The sequence below is a fragment of the Molossus molossus genome, unplaced genomic scaffold (assembly GCF_014108415.1).
Source record: "Molossus molossus isolate mMolMol1 unplaced genomic scaffold, mMolMol1.p scaffold_m16_p_21, whole genome shotgun sequence".
NCBI classification, from domain to species: domain Eukaryota; kingdom Metazoa; phylum Chordata; class Mammalia; order Chiroptera; family Molossidae; genus Molossus; species Molossus molossus.
This window is the reverse complement of record NW_023425357.1, coordinates 4,669,348-4,688,030: the sequence shown is the minus strand read 5'-3', so window position 1 is coordinate 4,688,030 and position 18,683 is coordinate 4,669,348. Positions and strand designations below refer to the sequence as shown.

General features: G+C 44.1%; 1 protein-coding gene and 1 pseudogene across 1 annotated transcript; both read left to right on the top strand.

Annotated features, from left to right (window-relative positions):
* The first annotated feature begins 1,705 nt into the window (after nucleotides 1-1,705).
* Nucleotides 1,706-12,111, top strand: LOC118638295 (zinc finger protein 615-like). The gene is made up of 4 exons (XM_036274007.1): nucleotides 1,706-1,779; nucleotides 3,907-4,129; nucleotides 4,381-4,476; nucleotides 10,232-12,111. The coding sequence occupies exons 2-4, from the start codon at nucleotides 3,973-3,975 to the stop codon at nucleotides 12,022-12,024; spliced, it is 2,046 nt and encodes a 681-aa protein (XP_036129900.1). The 5' UTR covers nucleotides 1,706-1,779; nucleotides 3,907-3,972; the 3' UTR covers nucleotides 12,025-12,111.
* A 1,271-nt stretch (nucleotides 12,112-13,382) lies between these two features.
* LOC118638363 lies at nucleotides 13,383-13,828 on the top strand (annotated as a pseudogene).
* Nucleotides 13,829-18,683: the final 4,855 nt, after the last annotated feature.

The window sequence follows — 18,683 nt, the reverse complement described above, 5'->3', positions numbered from 1 at the left end:
AGGGCATGTACCTCGGTTGCAGTTTGTCCCCGGCCCTGGTTGATCGTGCGGGTGGCAGCCACTCAATGTATCCCTTTCACGTCGATGTTTCTCTCTCTCTCCCTCCCCACTCTATCTGAACAAAAAATGGGAAAATGTCCTAGGGTGAGGATAAAAGAAAAAGAAATTTATGTATATCTGTGTGTAATTAATAAGAAGTGGCTATTGCCCTGGCCAGTGTGGCTCTTCGGTTAGAGCATCAGCCTATGGACCAATGAGACCCGGGTTCAATTCCGGCCAAGGGCACATACCTCGGTTGCAGTTCGTCCCCGGCCCTGGTCAGGGTCCTGCAGGAGGCAACCAGTCAATGTGTCTCTCTTATGTTGATGTTTTCCTCTCTTTCTATCTCTCACTCTCCCTCCCTCCCAGTCTATCTAATGATAAACAGAAAAATATCCTCAGGTGAGGATTAAAAAAAGAAAGATAGCCCTAGCCAGTTTGGCTCAGCAGTTGAGCATCGACCTGTGGACCAGAGAGTCCAGGTTCAGTTCCCGCTAGGGGCACATACCACCAAAAAAAAAAAAAGATATACATTAAGGTGGGGTATACTTGAAAAACTTCAGTTATGTTCAATTTATATTAAGATCCTCTCATCTAAATTCTTTTAAAAAAATGTTTTTATTGATTTTTTAGAGAGAGAGAAACATCGATTTGCTGCCTCCTGCATGCCCCCTATTGGGATCAAACCCACAACCTGGGCATGTGCCCTGACCTGGAATAGAACCAGGACCTCTCAGTCCATGGAACAATGCTCAGTCCACTGAGCCACACCAGCCAGGCAATTCTTACTTTCTTATTCCATGATTTGTTGGTACCTTTTTTCCTGTATGTCCTGTAAATCTCCATTTACTTTTTTTTTTTTATCCTCACCTGAGGACATTTTTTTCCATTTTTTGTTCAGATAGAGTGGGAGGGGGAGAGAGAGAGAGAGAGAGAGAAACATCGATGTGAAGGGACACATCGAGTGGCTGCCACCCGCATGATCAACCAGGGCCGGGGACAAACTGCAACCGAGGTACGTGCCCTTAGCAGGAACTGAACCCGGGTCTCTCTGGACCGCAGGCCGACGCTCCAACCACTGAGCCAAACCGGCCAGGGCTCCATTTACTTTTTATTTTTAATCCTCACCTGAGGATACTTTTCTATTGATTTTTAGGGAGGGAGGGAGAGAAAGAAGGAAACATGGATGTAATCGATTAGTTGCCTCCTGCACGACCTGGACTGGGCAGGGGATCGAACCTGCAACCCAGGGACCTACCCGTGACTGGAATTAAACACTCAACCCTTTGGTCAGCAGGGCGATGCTCTAACCACTGAGCGACACCAGCGGAGGGAAACTTTGTTTTTCTTTAATTTTGTTTTCCTTTATTGACGTTAGCGAGGGAGAGGGAGAAAGACAAAAACATGGATTAGAGAGAAAACATCAACTGGCCTCCTCCTACATGTTTCTCTCTCTCTCTCCGTCTCCTTTCCTCTCTCTCTAAAATCAGTAAAAAAAGAATATATAGATATACAGTATATGTATGTATAAGGCCCAGCTCGGCCTTCTGTCCCGCGGGAGGGGCTCCCAACATGGCGGCCCCCACGGTGGCCCCCTGGGCGCGGACATATTGCCCCGAGCGCCGGAAACGGTGCTTCCGCTTTTTCACACGCCTGAGACCCTCCCCGGCCACCGTAGACGGAGCGGGACGGGGCAGAAGTTGAAGCAATTCGCTGAAGTAGCCCGTCTGCGCTCTCCCGGTGGGTCTGGGGGGGAAAGTCGGGTCGGTGCGTGGTTTGGTCCCGAAAAGTTTTTCCGTCACAGTAGAAGTTTAGTTTCTCACAGGGTGACGTGTGGACGTGGTGCAGCGCGGAGCCGGGAATCACCCCCGGGTCGGAGGGGGAGGGAGTTCCTGGGAACCCTGTGGGGACGGGACTTGAGGGGAACCAGACGCCGCTGTCTGCGGTTGGGGTGTCCTGGGGGTCGGTGCACAGAGGAGGAGTCTGTAGAGACAGCGTCCTCGTCCCTGCCGTCAGGTTATGGGGCCCTGCAGGTCACCCCGCTTGTAAGAGATGCCGGAGGCATTCAGGGTGATCGCGGGGTGAGGTTCAGGTTGGGATTTCATAGTTCGCGTCCCGCGCAGTGACGTTGGGCGGCGAGGGTGATGCTCAGGCGGGGGGCGTCCTGCCCGGGTGTCCGGTTGGTGGGGACGCGTGGTCGGGTCTGTGGGCGGAGGGGCTGTGAGGGCGAAGTTTCGCACGCCTGGGATCCTGGTGTTTGGTTCAGGTTACGACCTGGGTTGCTGTTGGGACAGCCGGCATGAGGGCCCAGGGCCCTGGTTCCAGTCTTTCTGTTTTATGTGTGTTGTTTTTGTTGCTGTTAGTCCTCAGCCAAGGATAATTTCCCATTGATTTTTAGAGAGAGGGAGGGAGAGAGACAAACACGCATATCCCTTGGTTGCCTCCTGGCCCCAACAGGGGCCAGGGATCCAACTGTAAATGAGGTATGTACCCTTGATGGGGAATCAAACCTGAGACCCTTCAGTCCTGGGGCTGACAACCTAACCACTGAGCCAAATCATCAGGGTTCAGTCCTTCTGGTATTTAACTTTTCATTCATTAGTTGACTAAGTAGAGACCCAGGGAGTAAACCAGGAACATCTGTTTGTCATGTATCCTCTTTGGCAGCTTTCCAGCTGCAGAGGCAGAATTGGATCCTTGTGACACAGAAATTTTGGTCGGCAACAGGAAAATGTTCATTTGTCTCTTATAAAATGTCTGCCAACGCCTGCTCTCACTTCTCAATATATAGCAGTCTGCACTGTTGCTTATTTGCCTGACATTCATAGGTATTTCTTTGCTAACAGAACCTGTATTTTATTTAATATCCATCCCTCTGGCAAGGTGACTAACATGTCTGTGTGTTAGTAAGTCTGGGTCAGTCTTTGTCCATCGTGGCGATTCCAGTTCCCTCTGCTAGTGATTGAATTACGGTGAAATGAGCTTTTTTTTTTTTTTTTTTTTTTTTATCCTCACCCAAGGACATTCTTCCATTTTTTGTACAGACAGGGCGGGAGGGAGAGAGGGGAAGGGAGAGAGAGAGAGAGAAACATTGACGTGAAGGGACATATCGAGTGGCTGCCACCCACACGACCAACCAGGGCCGGGGACAAACTGCAACCAAAGTACGTGCCCTTAGCGGGAACTGCACCCGGGTCTCTCCGGACCGCAGGCCGACGCTCTAACCGCTGAGCCAAACTGGCCAGGGCGAAATGAGCTTTTTAAATACATGGTGCATGCAGATCTAACCAACTATATATGGGGAAATCTTCCTCCCTTCCTTCTTCTTTCTCCCTCTTCTTCTCCCTCCCTGCTGCTCCCTACCTTTCTTATAAATCATCAAGTAAAACCCATCCAGTTTGGATTAAAAAAACACCTTTGTGTCCGGCCGGTGTGGCTCAGTGGTTGAGTGTTGACCCATGCTCCATGAGGTTGCTAGTTCAATTCTCAGTCAGGACACATGCCCAGGTTGTGGGCCTGGTCCCCAGTGGGGGGCATGCAGGAGGCGGCCAGTTGATGTTCTGTCTCACCGATGTTTTATCTCTCTCCCTCTCACTTCTTCTCTCTCTAAAAATCAATAAAGGAAAAAAAAAACACACACACACACCACCTTTGTTAATTTGGAAGGTATACATGTATATATTTTTTGTCTCAAATATATGAATTTGAATATATGAGAGTGGTGTTTCTAGGTTAACAAGGATGTTTAACTTCTAACATCTAATTGGATCAATTCATGGATGACTGAGCGAACAGTTACAAAATTGTATTTTACTAGTCATGGGATTATTCAAATATATATAAAATAAAACCCCACTCACTGTATAGATGCAGCGTATAAAGTGAAAATGAGCAAAAAATAGAAGATTTCTTCTATATCATCAGAAGGACATCATGCTATTAAACAGCATGGAGTTGTTAGAGGAATCCCTCACATTTCACGATGTGGCCGTGGACTTCACCTCGGAAGAGTGGCAGTTCCTGGACCCTGATCAGAAGGACCTGTACAGGGACGTGATGTTGGAGAACTTCAGCAACCTGGTGTCAGTGGGTGAGGACAGCTCCCTGTGTCACCCAGTTAGTGGCTTTTTCTTTCTCAGCTACTTAACTCTTGAGAATAACTACAATTCCCTCAAAGTGTAGAATCTTAGATCTTTCTCTTGCCCCAGGCAGGAGGGTATAGTGTCCCTGCTCCAGAGAGAAAAGTCATTGTGTTAGAGATGTGAAACCTGTACATTCCCCCTCCTTGGCAGACCCCAGCCTTATTCAGTATGTCTGTCTTCTGTCATTTTTCTTGAGCAGGGTATCAAGTCAGAAAACTAGATGCGCTGTCCAAGTTGAAACGAGCGGAAGAACCATGGACAGCACAGGGTGAACTTCACCGTCTAGTCTGTGCAGGTGAGTGGAGACTCAACAAGGTGGGCGGCAGGGAAGGCAAATTCTAGTCAGAGCAGGCGTCAGAGCGATGGCAGTGAATGAGGAAACTCGACCCTCCCTCCCCGGATGAGAACCCTGTTTCTTTGTAGACGTTTAAAGGAAAACACACATTTTTTTCTCTTCTGAGCTCTGACCCTGGCTTATTTTATCTACATTTTGTTTTTGTCTGTGTAATTTTCATACTAGGATTATCAATAATTTTTTTCTTTGTTCATAGTCACAGTGTCTCTGTTTGTGTTACCATCTCTCTTGCTAGGAAATTCAACTTTCCAGGCCTCTCTGGAAAGACAGAATTTTGAATCCATCACTTTTTTATTACTATTGGGACTCCCTGCTCTGTTTGAAAATACTGATTTTTGCCCTGGCCTGTTTGGCTCAGCAGTTAGAGTATCGGCCTGCAGACCAAAGAGTCCGGGTTCAATTCCAGCTAAGGGCATGTGCCTCAGTTGCGGTTCATCCCTTTCCCCAGTGTTGTTTGGGGTGTTGCGGATGGCAACCAATCAATGTGTCTCTCTCACATCAATGTTTCTCTTTCTCTCCTCCTCCCACTCTGTCTGAAGATAAATGTAAAAATATCCTCCGGTGAGGATTAAAAAAAAAAAAAAGTACTGATTTTCATCCATGACATCCAAACTTATCTTGGATGGTGTGTCTTCTTGATAACCTAGTTTTGATGGGGCATTTATGTTATTCTTTGCCGCTGTATCATCAAGTTTCTTCATACTCATCACTATTAAACATTTCCTCTATTCCCATGATTAAACCTCTTTTTTTTTCTGTGAAATGGGATCCCAAAATGACTGGTACATCAAGATTATATAATGTGCCCTGGCCGGTTTGGCTCAGTGGGTAGAGAGTCGGCCCGCAGCCCAGAGAGGCCCAGGTTCAGTTCCCGCTAAGGGCACATCCCTCGGTTGCAGTTTGTCCCAGGTCCCAATTGGGGTTGTGTGGGTGACAGCCAGTCGATGTATCTCTTTCACATCGATGTTTCTCTCTCTCTCCCTCTCGCTCTATCTGATGATGAATGCTAAAAAAAATAAAAAAATACCTTTAAAAAAAATTGTATAATGTACACATTCTTCCTATGTATTTTACTCATTATCATGGCAGCAGTTCTCTGACTTATCTTTTTTTGTGTGTGTGAGAGCAGGATTCATCTTTCCTCCATTCTTTTTTTAATCCTCACTCGAGGATATTTTTCCATTGATTTTTAGATAGAGTGGGAGGGAAGGAAGGAGGGAGAGAAAGAAACAAACATTGATTTGAGAAACACATCGATTGGTTTCCTCATGCACAACCTTGACCGGGGCTGGGGATCAGACCCACAATCCAGATAAGTGTCCTTGACTGGGACTTGAACCTGTGACCCTCAGTCCATGGGCCAACACTGCTCTAACCACTGAGCAAAACCAGCCAGGCTCCTCCATTCTTTTTCTTTTCTTTTTTTTTTTTTGTTTAATTGATTTTTTTAGTGACAGAGGAAGGGAGAGGGAGAGAGAGATAGGAACATCGATGAGAGAGAACATTGATTGGCCGTCTCCTGCATGCCCCCTACTGGGGATTTGGCCCACAACCTGGGCATGTGCCTGACTGGGAATCGAACTGGTGACCTCTTGGTACAAGGGTTGATGCTCAACCACTGAGCCACACTGGCCATGCTGCACTAGACATTTGAAATGATCTCTACCCTGGCATCACCTGCGATATTCTTTACATGCTGTCTTCTCTTCTTTTTTTTTTTTAATTCTCACCCGAGGACTTTTTCCATTTTTTGTTCAGATAGAGTGGGAGGGAGAGAGAGGAAGAGAGAAAAAGAGAAACATCGACGTGAAAGGGACACATCGAGTGGCTGCCACTCGCAGGATCAACCAGGGCCAGTGACAAACTGCAACTGAGGTACACGCCCTTAACGGGAACTGAACCCAGGTCTCTCTGGACCGCAGGCCAACTCTCTAACCACTGAGCCAAACCGGCCAGGGCTGCCTTTTCTTCTTTATGTATTTTATTTTATATTTTTATCCTCACCCGAGGACATTTTTCCATTTTTTGTTCAGATAGAGTGGGAGGGAGAGAGAGAGCAACCGATGTGAAAGGGACACATCGAGTGGCTGCCTCTCGCATGACCCAACCATGGCCGGGGACAAACTGCAACCACGGTACATGCCCTCAGCGGGAACCAAACCCAGGTCTCTCTGGACCGAAGGCCGACGCTCTGACCGCTGAGCCAAACCGGTGAAGGTATGCCTTCTCTTCTTAAAGGTCTGGTCTCTACCATTTTATTCAATTAAGAAGAAAACGTCGCCCTGGCTGGTTTGGCTCAGTGGTTAGAGCGTCGGCCTGCTGTCCGGAGAGACCCGGGTTCGGTTCCTGCTAAGGGCACGTACTTCGGTTGCAGTTTGTCTCTGGCCCTGGTTGGTCGTGTGGGTGGCAGCTGCTCGATGTGTCCCTTCACGTCGATGTTTCTCTCACTCTCTCTCTCTTCCTCTCTCTCCCTCTCACTCTATCTGTACAAAAAGTGGAAAAATATCCTCGGGTGAGGATAAAAAAAAAAAGAAGAAGAATAAGAAAACGTCTTGCTCTGGGTGGTTTGGTTCAGCAGTTGGAGCGCTGGTCTGTGGACCAGAGAGTCCCAGGTTCGGTTCCCGATAGGGGCACGTACCAAAAAAATATAAAAAGAGGAAAAGGTCTTGTTAACATGCTACATGAGTTATAGCCCAAAGTAGGTCATAACTTAGGTCTGTTTTAAATTACTTTCTTCCTAGTTTTACTGATTCTGATTTTTCTTCACTCTTAGGTGTTATCACTGCATTTATTTTCCTAAACCTTTTTCACATCATATTTTTAATGGTTTTACTTACATTTAATTCATGTACCATATAATTTACCTATTTAATTTTTATAATTCACTGGTTTACAATATATTGATATAGTTGTACAACCACCACCATAATCAATTTGGGAACATTTTATATGTACATATTCTCATCATGGCCTTGATTGCTGTACCTTTGTAGAAAGTTTCACAGTTGGAGAGAATGAATCCTCCAACCCTGTTCTTTTCTTTAAAGACAAATTTGACTTTTGGATTCTTTAATTTTTATTGGAATTTTAGAATCAGTTTGTCAATTTCTGCAAAAAAAAGGAAAACCCAGCTAGGATCCTGATAGGGGATTACATTGAATCTTTATCTCAGTTGGGTAGTGATTCCATCTTAACCATGTTAAACATACTGATCCATGATCATTGGGTGTCTTGCTATCTTATTTGGTCTTTCATTTCTTCCAACAAATTATAAGTAAATGAAATTGTTTTCTTTTATTTTTTTATTATTATTATTATTTTTTTTATCCTCACCCAAGGACACTCTTCCACTTTTTGTTCAGACAGAGTGGGAGGGAGAGGAAGAGAGAGAAAGAGAGAAACATCGACGTGAAAGGTACACATCAAGTGGCTGCCACCCACATGACCAACCAGAGCCGGGGACAAACTGCAACCGAGGTACGCACCCTCAGCGGGAACTGAACCCAGGTCTCTCTGGACCACAGGCCGACGCTCTAACCGTTGAGCCAAACTGGCCAGGTCATCTTTTTGTTTAATGTATTACAGATATCCCCCATTTTTGCCCCCATTGACCCACCCCCATATTCCCCACAGTATTGTGTGTGTCCATTGGTTATGCATATATGCATATAAGTTCTTTGGTTTATCTCTGCTCACTCCCTTCCCCATTCTCTTTGAGGTTTGTCAGTCTAACAACCAATTTGTATTTCTTAATCCATTCACCTTTTCCCTCATTCCCCCAAACTCCCTCCCACCTGGCAACCAACAAAAAGTTCTTTGTATCTATGAGTCTGTTTCTGTTCTGCCTTTTCATTTGGTTTGTAGATTCAATTGTTGATAGATATATATTTGTTACCATTTTATTCTTTTTTTTTTTTTATCGTCACCCAAGGACATTTTTTGCATTTCTCTATAGATAGAGTGGGAGAGAAAGAGGAAGGAATAGAGAGAGAGAAACATCAATGTGAGAGACACACATCAACTGGTCGCCATCCACACAACCCCAACCGAACCTGGGATGCTCTGGTCCACGGGTCGACGCTCTAACTGCTGAGCCAAACTGGCCAAGGCTATTGTTCATATTTTTTATCTTCTTCAAGCAGACCCTTCAACATTTCATATAATATTGGTTTGGTGGTGGTGAACTCCTTTAGCTTTTTCTTGTCTGGAGAACTCTGTATATATCCATCGATTCTAAATTATAGCTTTGTTTCTCTCTCACGTCGATGTTTCTATCTCTCCCTCTCTCTAAAAAAATCAATAAAAACATATTTAAATAAGAAAAAAAATTGCCCTGATCCGTGTGATTCAGTTGGTAGGAGAGGTGTGTCATGCACCAAAGGGTTGTGGGTTTGATTCCTGGTCAGGGCACATACAGGAGGCAACTGATAAATGTTTTTGTCTCTCACTTTGACATTTCTCTCTGTCTCCCTCTCCTTCCCTCTCTCTCTAAAATCAGTAGAGATATATCCTTGGGTTAGGATTAAAAAATAATGATAAAATAAGATGGAAAAAAATAGACCTTATCTCTACCCTTCACATATTTTTGTTCTCTGGAGAGTACTGTATGATCAATAATAAAGATATATCTTAGGGTAAATATTACTGTAAGAAAAATTGAAGCAGCCAGTAGAACAGTGGTTGTTTGTCCCCAAACTGCACTTTGAGGAGTGGCAATGGCTCTTTGATAGGGTGCCTTTCAGCATATTAATGAGGGATGTAAGTCAGCTCCCTGGAGTTTTCCAAATGTGAAACTAGGGGAAATTCAAAGAAATGAATCTGGAGTGTGTTCTAGGAAGTCTGGATAGAGTGAAATGAGCATAAGGGAAAATGACTGCAGATAAGGACAATGAGTTGGCAGCTGGAAATTCTGAAATATAGGTCACACATTACCTCTTGAGGCCATTTATGACCTTGCTTTCATTCCATTAAAGTTGAGAAACAAGTAGAAATCTTTGAGTAGAGAAGTGGCATTATGTAACTCATTTTTAAAACGAACTACTTTGCCTACGATGTAGAAGGTAGACATTATCACAAAGGGGAGTGTACTGTTATACTTATGGTTACAATTTGTGGCAGAAAACTACTGAATGAAATGATCAAAGATAAACGATGCATAGTAAAGAATCTAGGAGTGACTTGGAAAGTGCTAAATTCCCTGACCTAATCAGGTGAGCTTTTTAAAAGTATCCAAAGTTAAAAAACAAGCAGCAGAAGTAGCAGGGGTGCTCTCCTATTAACCTTAGAGCAACGTGCCATGTTGTAGAGAGGGTCACCTATCAGGAAACAACATGCCAACTCTGGGAGCTCAGGGCCTCCGTCCCACAATCACAAGAACTGAATTGTACCAATAATCAATAAGCTTGAAAGATGTCCCTAGCTCCAGATGACATCACAGTCCTAGCTGACATCATGCATTCTTGAGATCCTGTGAAAAGGACCCAGTAAGGATACTTATATCCTTAGGAAATTACAAAGGTTTTATAAGCTCAGTGCTGTGAATGAAGACCAAATATATTTCTTATTCTACAAAAAATACATTTCTTATTCTACAACACATAGTTACTTCACATGAAGACATTTTGTAAAAAGTTTTATGTCAAATTAAGATTATGAGAGATTACAGAATTATTTACTGTTTTTTTTTTTTTTTTAGAAATCATGAAAAATGATGATCCTCTGCAGTATCACCTGCAAAATGAAAACACTCAGAAGAGTGTGGAACGATGCTGTGAACATAATAGATTAGGAAATACTGTTAATCAGAGTGAAGGTCATTTCTTACTCAAGCAAAATCATGATATGTTTAAGATACGTCAGCAACCTTTAAAATCAAATTTATGTTTTGAAAACCAAAACAGAAACTGTAACCTAACCAATTCTAGTGAATTGAATGGAGACGGGACATGCATTCTGCAGGGCAGCCATGCACAGTTTTACACTCAAATTAAATTGCCTGTTAGTACGAAAAACATCAATAACAATTCCCAGGTTATTAAGCAACAGCGAACTCACAAAATAGAGAAAGCCCACATATGTATTGAATGTGGGAAAGCCTTCATCAAAATGGCTCAGCTCGTTCGTCATCAGAGAGCTCATACCAGAGAGAAACCTTATTTATGCATTCAATGTGGAAAAGGCTTCATTGAGAAGTGTCGTCTTATTGCACATCATCGAACTCATACAGGAGAGAAACCATACATATGTAATGAGTGTGGAAAAGGCTTTGCTGCGATGAACACTCTTACCACACATCAGAAAACTCATACAGGAGAGAAACCCCATGGATGTAGTCTATGTGGGAAGACCTTCTCTACAAAGTCTCATCTCAATAAACATGAGAAAACCCATACAAGAGAGAAACCTTATATATGCAGTGAATGTGGAAAAGGCTTCATTGAAAAGTGTCGTCTTATTGCACATCATCGAACTCATACAGGAGAGAAACCATATATGTGTAATGAGTGTGGGAAAGACTTCGCCTTGATGAACACTCTTACCAGACATCAGCGAACTCATACAGGAGAAAAACCATATATATGTAATCAGTGTGGGAAAGGCCTCAGCAGGAAGAATCTTCTCTTCAAACATCTGCAAACACACACAGGAGAGAAGCCTTATGTATGTAGTGTATGTGGAAAAGGCTTCACCATGAAGAGTAATCTCACTGTACATCAGCGAATTCATACTTTAGAGAAACCATACATGTGCAATGAATGTGGGAAAGGTTTCACTGTGAATAGTTCTCTGATTTTACATCAGCGAACTCATACAGGAGAAAAACCCTATGTATGCAGTGAATGTGGGAAAAGTTTCACTATGAAGAGTTCTCTGATTTTACATCACCGAACTCACACAGGGGAAAAACCCTATGTATGTAGTGAATGTGGAAAAGGCTTCCGAGTGAAGAGGCGGCTGATTTTACATCAACGGTCTCACACAGGAGAGAAACCGTATATATGTAATGAGTGTGGGAAAGGCTTCACCGGCAAGGGTCTTCTCATCAAACATCAGAGAACACACACAGGGGAGAAGCCTTATGTATGCAGTGTATGTGGAAAAGGCTTCACTGTGAAGAGTAGTCTCACTGTACATCAGCGAATTCATACTTTAGAGAAACCGTATATGTGCAATGAATGTGGGAAAGGTTTCACTGTGAAGAGTTCTTTAATTTTACATCAGCGAATTCACACAGGTGAAAAACCCTATGTATGCAGTGAATGTGGAAAAGGCTTCCCAGTGAAGATGCAGCTGATTTTACATCAACGGTCTCATACACGGGAGAGACCTTATATTTGTAGTGAATGTGGGAAAGATTTCATAATGAAGAGTCATCTCATCACACATCAGCGAAAACATACAGGAGGGAAGCCGTATGTATGTAATGTATGTGGAAAAGGCTTCACCATGAAGACTTATCTCACTTTACATCAGCAAACTCATACTTAGAGAAACTTTATACAGTAAAATCTCAATATAATGCACTTATTTGGGTGAGGGGATATCCATTAAAGTCAAAAGTCCATTATATAATAAAGTTGGTTTTTCAAATGCATATGTTTCAAAATTCACAAATTAGTTTAAGTGTTTTTACTTATGTAGACATGTTTGTGTAATTAAAATTAAGTATTTATGAAAAGTTTAATTTCAAAGAAAAATTTTCTATATGCATTACCTCTTATGCACTCACCATAGTTTTGAGACTGTAATAAACAAGAATACGATCTAAATAGAAATACACATTTTTCTGAAAATACACTTTAAGTGTATTGAACTAACAAACAGTGTTCTTAAAAAAAAGAAGTTTAAATTTTATTTAAAATTATTATTTTTTGTATTTTATGGTCTTTGGATGAGGCTATATCCAGGCACTCGTGTTGTGGTGTGAGATTGATGTTCAATGTCAAGGTTCTTGCTTTAGGCAATCCTGCTTTGAAAATACAAAGTTGTGTGTGATCTTTTGAAGTCTGCTGATTTTTTAAAATAATTAACTCCCTAAAATTATACAAAAATGGGTGTAATAAAGCTGAATTTTGTTATCTGATTGTCAACAAATGTCATTAGATCATCAAGATGCAATCTAATCACTAACTTTATTTTTGGCTGTGTTGTTTCTTCATTCTTTTTATCTTCACTTCCATCCTCATCTTTCAAGGTCATAATCTCATCTACTACTTCACTTTCAGTCATGATGTGATTCCCGGGTTCACCTTCATCTAAACACTGTAAAATATCTTCCTCAGCTACTTCACCAATATTCTGTATTGTGCCACGGTAATCAGTAACCTCTAGCACTTCTAAATCCAAGCCTGCATCTTCGTCACCAAGCAAATTCTCCCATTTTCCAGTGTTTGCACTTGCACTTCTTTCCATGCAGCAGCATTTAAAAATGCTCATTTTATACTGTAACTCTTTAAGTTTTGTAAGATATGCTGTCCTCTTGTATCTTCTTCATTATCTTCATCCTGCAATATCACCATTCTTTCCTCGAAAAGCTTTTTGCAGTACATTCGTTTGGTCGCCAGAATTATCCCCTGGTCCATGGGTTGGATAGGTGATGTATTTGGTGAAAACATATATCTAAATTTGCCATCTTCTGAACATCAGATATTTTCGGGTGGATTAGCAGGAGCATTGTCTAAAAGCAATAAACATTTCACATATTCTGGTAGTATTCAAAGCTCTTTGACGGAAAATTTCATGACTGCAGGTACAAATTGTTTTAAAAACAGCCTGGGACTTCCACTGGTGTGTGAGGCAAGCGGAGCCAGAGACTAGACCGAAGGCCGAACCTGGGATATGACAAGATGGCCAGGCTGCCCCGCTGGATTATCAAGGAAACCCAGCGTTTGCTGGCAGAACTAGTTCCCGGCATTAAAGCAGAACCAGACGAGAGCAACGCCCGTTACTTTCATGTGGTCATTGCTGGCTCCTAGGATTCTCCCTTTGAGGGAGGGACTTTTAAATTTGAACTATTCCTAGCTGAAGAATACCTGATGTACGTTTCATGACCAAAATTTATCATCCTGATGTAGACAAGTTGGGAAGAATATGTTTAGATATTTTGAAAGATAAGTGGTCCCCAGCACTGCAGATTCACACAGTTCTGCTATCCATCCAGGCTTTGTTGAGTGCTCCCAATCCAGACAATCCATTAGCAAATGATGTAGCAGAGCAGTGGAAGACCAAAGAAGCCCAAGCCATAGAAACAGCTAGAGCATGGGCTAAGCTATATGCCATGAATAATATTTAAATCGATCTGATCATCAAGTGTGCATCACTTCTCCTGTTCTGCCAAGACTTATTCCTTTTCTGTTTGCATTTAATGGACACAGTCTTAGAAACATTACAGAATAAAAGTCCAGACATCTTTAGTCCTTTGGTGATTAAATGCACATTATGTCTCCAGTTGTGACATAAACCTATAGTGTGTGCAGCATCCACCTGGAACTCTTTTTTTTTTTTTTTTTTTTAATCCTCACCCGAGGATATTTTTCCATTTTTTGTACAGATAGAGTGGGAGGGAGAGAGAGGAAGGGAGAGAGAGAGAAACATCGACGTGAAGGGACACATCGAGTGGCTGCCACCCGCACGACCAACCAGGGCCGGGGACAAACTGCAACCGAGGTACGTGCCCTTAGCGGGAACCGAACCCGGGTCTCTCCGGACCACAGGCCGACGCTCTAACCGCTGAGCCAAATCGGCCAGGGCAGCCACCTGGAACTCTTTACCATGGGGCTGTGGGAGCCATGTGAACAGATGTGAATACAAAGCTCTTGCTGCCTTTTGTGCCGTAAATAATAGTGTCTTTGTCTGGGTCCCAGGAGTTTCATGTCTTTTTCAGCATCCCTGAAACAGGCTGGCTACCTTGTTGGTTTGCAAACATGGTAAAATATTAACCTCTTTCCATTTCTTTTCTTTTTCTTTCTTTTTTTTAATCTGTGACCCTAGCGAGAACCAAACCTGGGACTCTCTGGTCCGCAGGCCAATGCTCCAACCACTGAGCTAAACCGGCCAGGGCTCTTTCCATTTCTGATTGTCTTGGCAATGAGGCTGGATGGTGACTGAGCCCTATATGAATATCCTTTGTGTGTCATCTCATACCAGAGGGAAGCTGACTGTGAGATCGATGGAGCCCATGTCAGTCGGCTCAGGCTGCTGTATCAAAATTCCACAGACAGAGTGGCTGATAACAACTATCTCACAGTTCTGAAGGCTGGAAGTCTGAGGTCAGGGTGCAGCATGGTCAGGCGAGGGTCCTCTTCTGAATGGGAGACTTCTCCTTGAATCTTCACATGGTAGAGGGGGTTAAGGGAGCCCTCTCAAGCCTCCTGTTCAAGGGCATCAATCACATCCATGAGGACTCTGCCCTCAAGACCTAATCACATCCCAAAGGCTCCACTTCCTAATACCATGACTTTGGTGATTTAAGTTTCCATGTGTGAATTTTGTGGCGCGCACACAGATCATAGCACATTTCTTGGGAAAAGGCAACATTCTTTTGTTTGTCTGCATCAGAACATAGTAGGAAATATGTGTGCTAGACCTGTGCTTCCCCATCCCCTAAGCACCAGAGGGCTTTATCACAGCCAGTGAGGTCAGGTAGAGTAGTGGTAATGAAACAAAGTACCTTGTCTCTTGTCACTAGGATGGGCGAGGGTTTAGATCAAGTGCTACTAACCTCTGATACGTACTGTTTTCATTATATAAATATCCTCTTTTTGGCAGGTTAGAGGCCTCAGTCTCCATCGTTCTGTCTAAGGTGTCATCCCCTCTCTGCCAATGGGAGTGACTAACCCAATCTGACCATATTCAGAGTGTTGTTTTTCAGTGACAGCTGATTGGGATTCTAGGGCAGATGTACTGAGCTCAGTCCTTCCAGCAGGGAAAGAACATCTGCTGTGGCTCGGGCTCCCCTTCCCAGACCTCTGGGATATGGGAGAAGGCACATGTCTCTGTGAGTGATTTTGTCATTTAGAGCCTCTCGCTAAGGGAGTAGCCTCCCCTTAGAACACATCTGGTGCATGAACTCAGGGCCACCCTGACACAGCTAACAGGAACTCTTTTATTTGTTGCTGCTAATCCTCACCCAAGGGTATTTTTTCCAGTGATTTTTAGAGACTGGAAAGGAGAGAGAGAGAAACATTGATGTGAGACAGACACATGGATTGTGTCCCAGTGGGGGGCGGGGGATCCCCTTGGCTGGGAATCAAACCAGTGACCCTTCAGTGGGTGGGCTGATGCTGGGTCACACCGGCCAGCGCCTAACAGGTACACTTTTGAAAGCAGTAAATAGCTTACTAGTCGGGTCTCTTCAAAATTGAAGCGTGACTTTTATGAATGTGCGATCCCCTGGCTTGTTAAATAACAAAAAAATCTAACAAGTCTATTTAAACATCAAATTGGTTTTATTCAATGATTCATTAATCGGGCAACATCCCATCTAGCCAGGAGAAAGGAGCTCCAAAGGACTACAGAAAAGGAAAGATTTTTAGACTTGGAAAAAGAGGATGTAGAAAAAGATAATTCTTAGCAAAAAAAACACATAGTTTCTGGCAAGGTTGCCCTTGTATGGGGAATGGAAGGTGAGGACTTTTATCCCGTTGGTGCTGACCCAGTAATTCCAGGTGGATTGGTTAAAGGTTACATTCCAAGATTTCTTGAAGTTGCCTTTAAGTTAGGTATCGTTTCTTGTTTGGCTGATGTGGGGTTTCCTACAGGTGACTCCATTTTGAGCCTGCTGACTCCTTTCCAACAGGCTTGCTATTCCAATTTTGGAATGAGTCAACTTGGACCACTACTCCCAAGGCAGGAAGGGTCTAAAAGTTCCTGTGTCTCATGCATATTCAAGAATGAAACTAGCCCTGGTCGGTGAGCAGTGGTTAGAGTTTTGGGCTTCAGACCTAAGGGTCACGGGTTCAATTCCGGTCAAGAGCACATACCTTCGTTATGGTTTGATTCATGCGAGATGTGGCTCATCAGTATGTCTCTCTCACATTGATGTTTCTCTCTCTCTTTCCCTCCATCCCAGGTAAGAATATTTTTCTATTTATCTTCAGACAGAGGGAGAGGGGGAGGAACCTGCGACTCTTTGGTTTGCAGGCTGACGCTCTACTGCTGAGCCAAACCAGTCAGAGCCTCAGGTGAGCACTAAAGAAAAAATAGAATGACCCGGCCAGTATGGCTCAGTGGTTGAGCATCGACCCATGCACCAAGAGGTCGCTGGTTCAATTCCCGGTCAGGGCACATGCCCAGGTTGTGGGCCAAATCCCCAGTGGGGGGTGTGCAGGAGGTGGCCAATCAATGCCCTTTCTTTTGTTTTGTTTTTTTAATCCTCACCTGAGAACATTTTTCCATTTTTCGTTCAGATAGAGTGGGAGGGAGAGAGAAGAAGAGAGAGAGAGTGAAACATCGACGTGAAAGGGACACATCGAGTGATTGCCTCCTGCACGACCCAACCAGGGCCGGGGACAAACTGCAACCGAGGTACGTGCCCTTAGCAGGAACCAAACCTGGGTCTCTCTGGACCGCAGGCTGATGCTCTAACTGCTGAGCCAAACCGGCCAGGGCTCAATGTCCTTTCCCATCAGTGTTTCTATCTCTCTCTCCCTCTCCCTTCCTCTCTAAAATCAATAAAAGGAAAAAAAAAAAAAAAAGGAATGAAGCTAGACTGGCTCCAGCAACTTCTTGGCTTTATGGGAATACGTGGTACCTGTCCCTTATGGAGGAAATTTTAAGCTCCACACTGTAGCCAAAGCCACTGGCAGTAGAAGCCTCAATCCTCTGATTACCTAAGTGCAGGGTGAGTTCACTGGTGGTTTAAGTTGAAACTTAGTAGTGTCCCATGGGCCCTGTGGCTGTGTAGTCTCAGCGCCAGCTGTGCAAATTGGAATCAGATGTGTGGTTCCCTGTGCTGGTCATCTCTCAGGACCTGGCCTGCTGCCAGTGGTCTAGCTGTTAATGTGCCACTTGGAAAACTGCAGGCTGGAAGATTAAGGACACCCCACTTTTGGGCTGTGAACTGTGGAAACGTGTTGCAATGTTGAAATAACTGTCTGGGTCACTCATTTAGATGTCCATGGTACAGGTCTGTTCTTGGGGAGCCTGACCAGAATCAAGCTGCTAAGCCAGTTTCTGACGCAGAGGACAGTTCGGCACGGCACACTTGTGACTTTTTTGTTCAGTTTTATTGTGATATAACAGACAAGTGAAATTTTAAAATATGTAAAGTGCACCCTTAGCAACGAAGGACTGTGGTCTCAGTGAGCTGGTAGGGTGGGGGGGTGACCCTGGTAATATGGAGGTCAAGGATTGAATTATGCAAGCCCCCCTACCCCCACTTTATGGGGAGTTCCTAACTAGACTGGGTCGAAGTTCTTTGAAAAAGATGCTTGAGCTATTCAGACCTGTCCCGGAATCCTACTTAGGATTGCCCTTCAAGTATCAGAATAAAGGGGTAAGGAGCACCCCAGGACTCACCTTCCCCATCTCCCAACTCCCTCAGTTAGGTTGGTCCTAAGATTGCAAGGGGGACGGGGGGCTGTGTTGAGTGAGGCTAGGAAAGGAAATTAGCCTGTCCCGTGCCTGCTCCTAGTTTGTGAGAGGAGACAGGCTTCAAAGCACAGCCACAGCTCCAGGGATGGGAATTTTGAAAGACAGAGAAAAGGAAGGGGGATTACTGGACTCCAGGGAATGAGGGCCAAGCCTGAAGTAAGGCAGACCTTTATGTCAAGATCTCAGAACTGAGCAAGAAAAGCTCTCCAAGGAGGAAATATGGTTTGGGCACAGGCTCGTTGGCATGAAAAAGCATGATGTGCCTACTGCTCAGATGGCTCTAATTTTCCAGGAGCGCTCAAGTGCAACGACGGGGGAAGTAGGAGATGGGCCTACAGAGGGTTCAGGAATCACATGCTCAAGCGTCTTGAAGACCGGCCGGAGGGGCTTGGTTTTTAATCCAGACACTAAGGCAAGTCGTCATCCTTCTCTGGGCCTCGGCATAATATGGCATAAGTCAAAAACTCACATTCTCCTCCCGTGCCACAAAGGTGCGGTTTTCCGCCCGCCCGCTAGCCAGCGGAGCCTCAGACCACAAGCCCAAACCTGCAGAC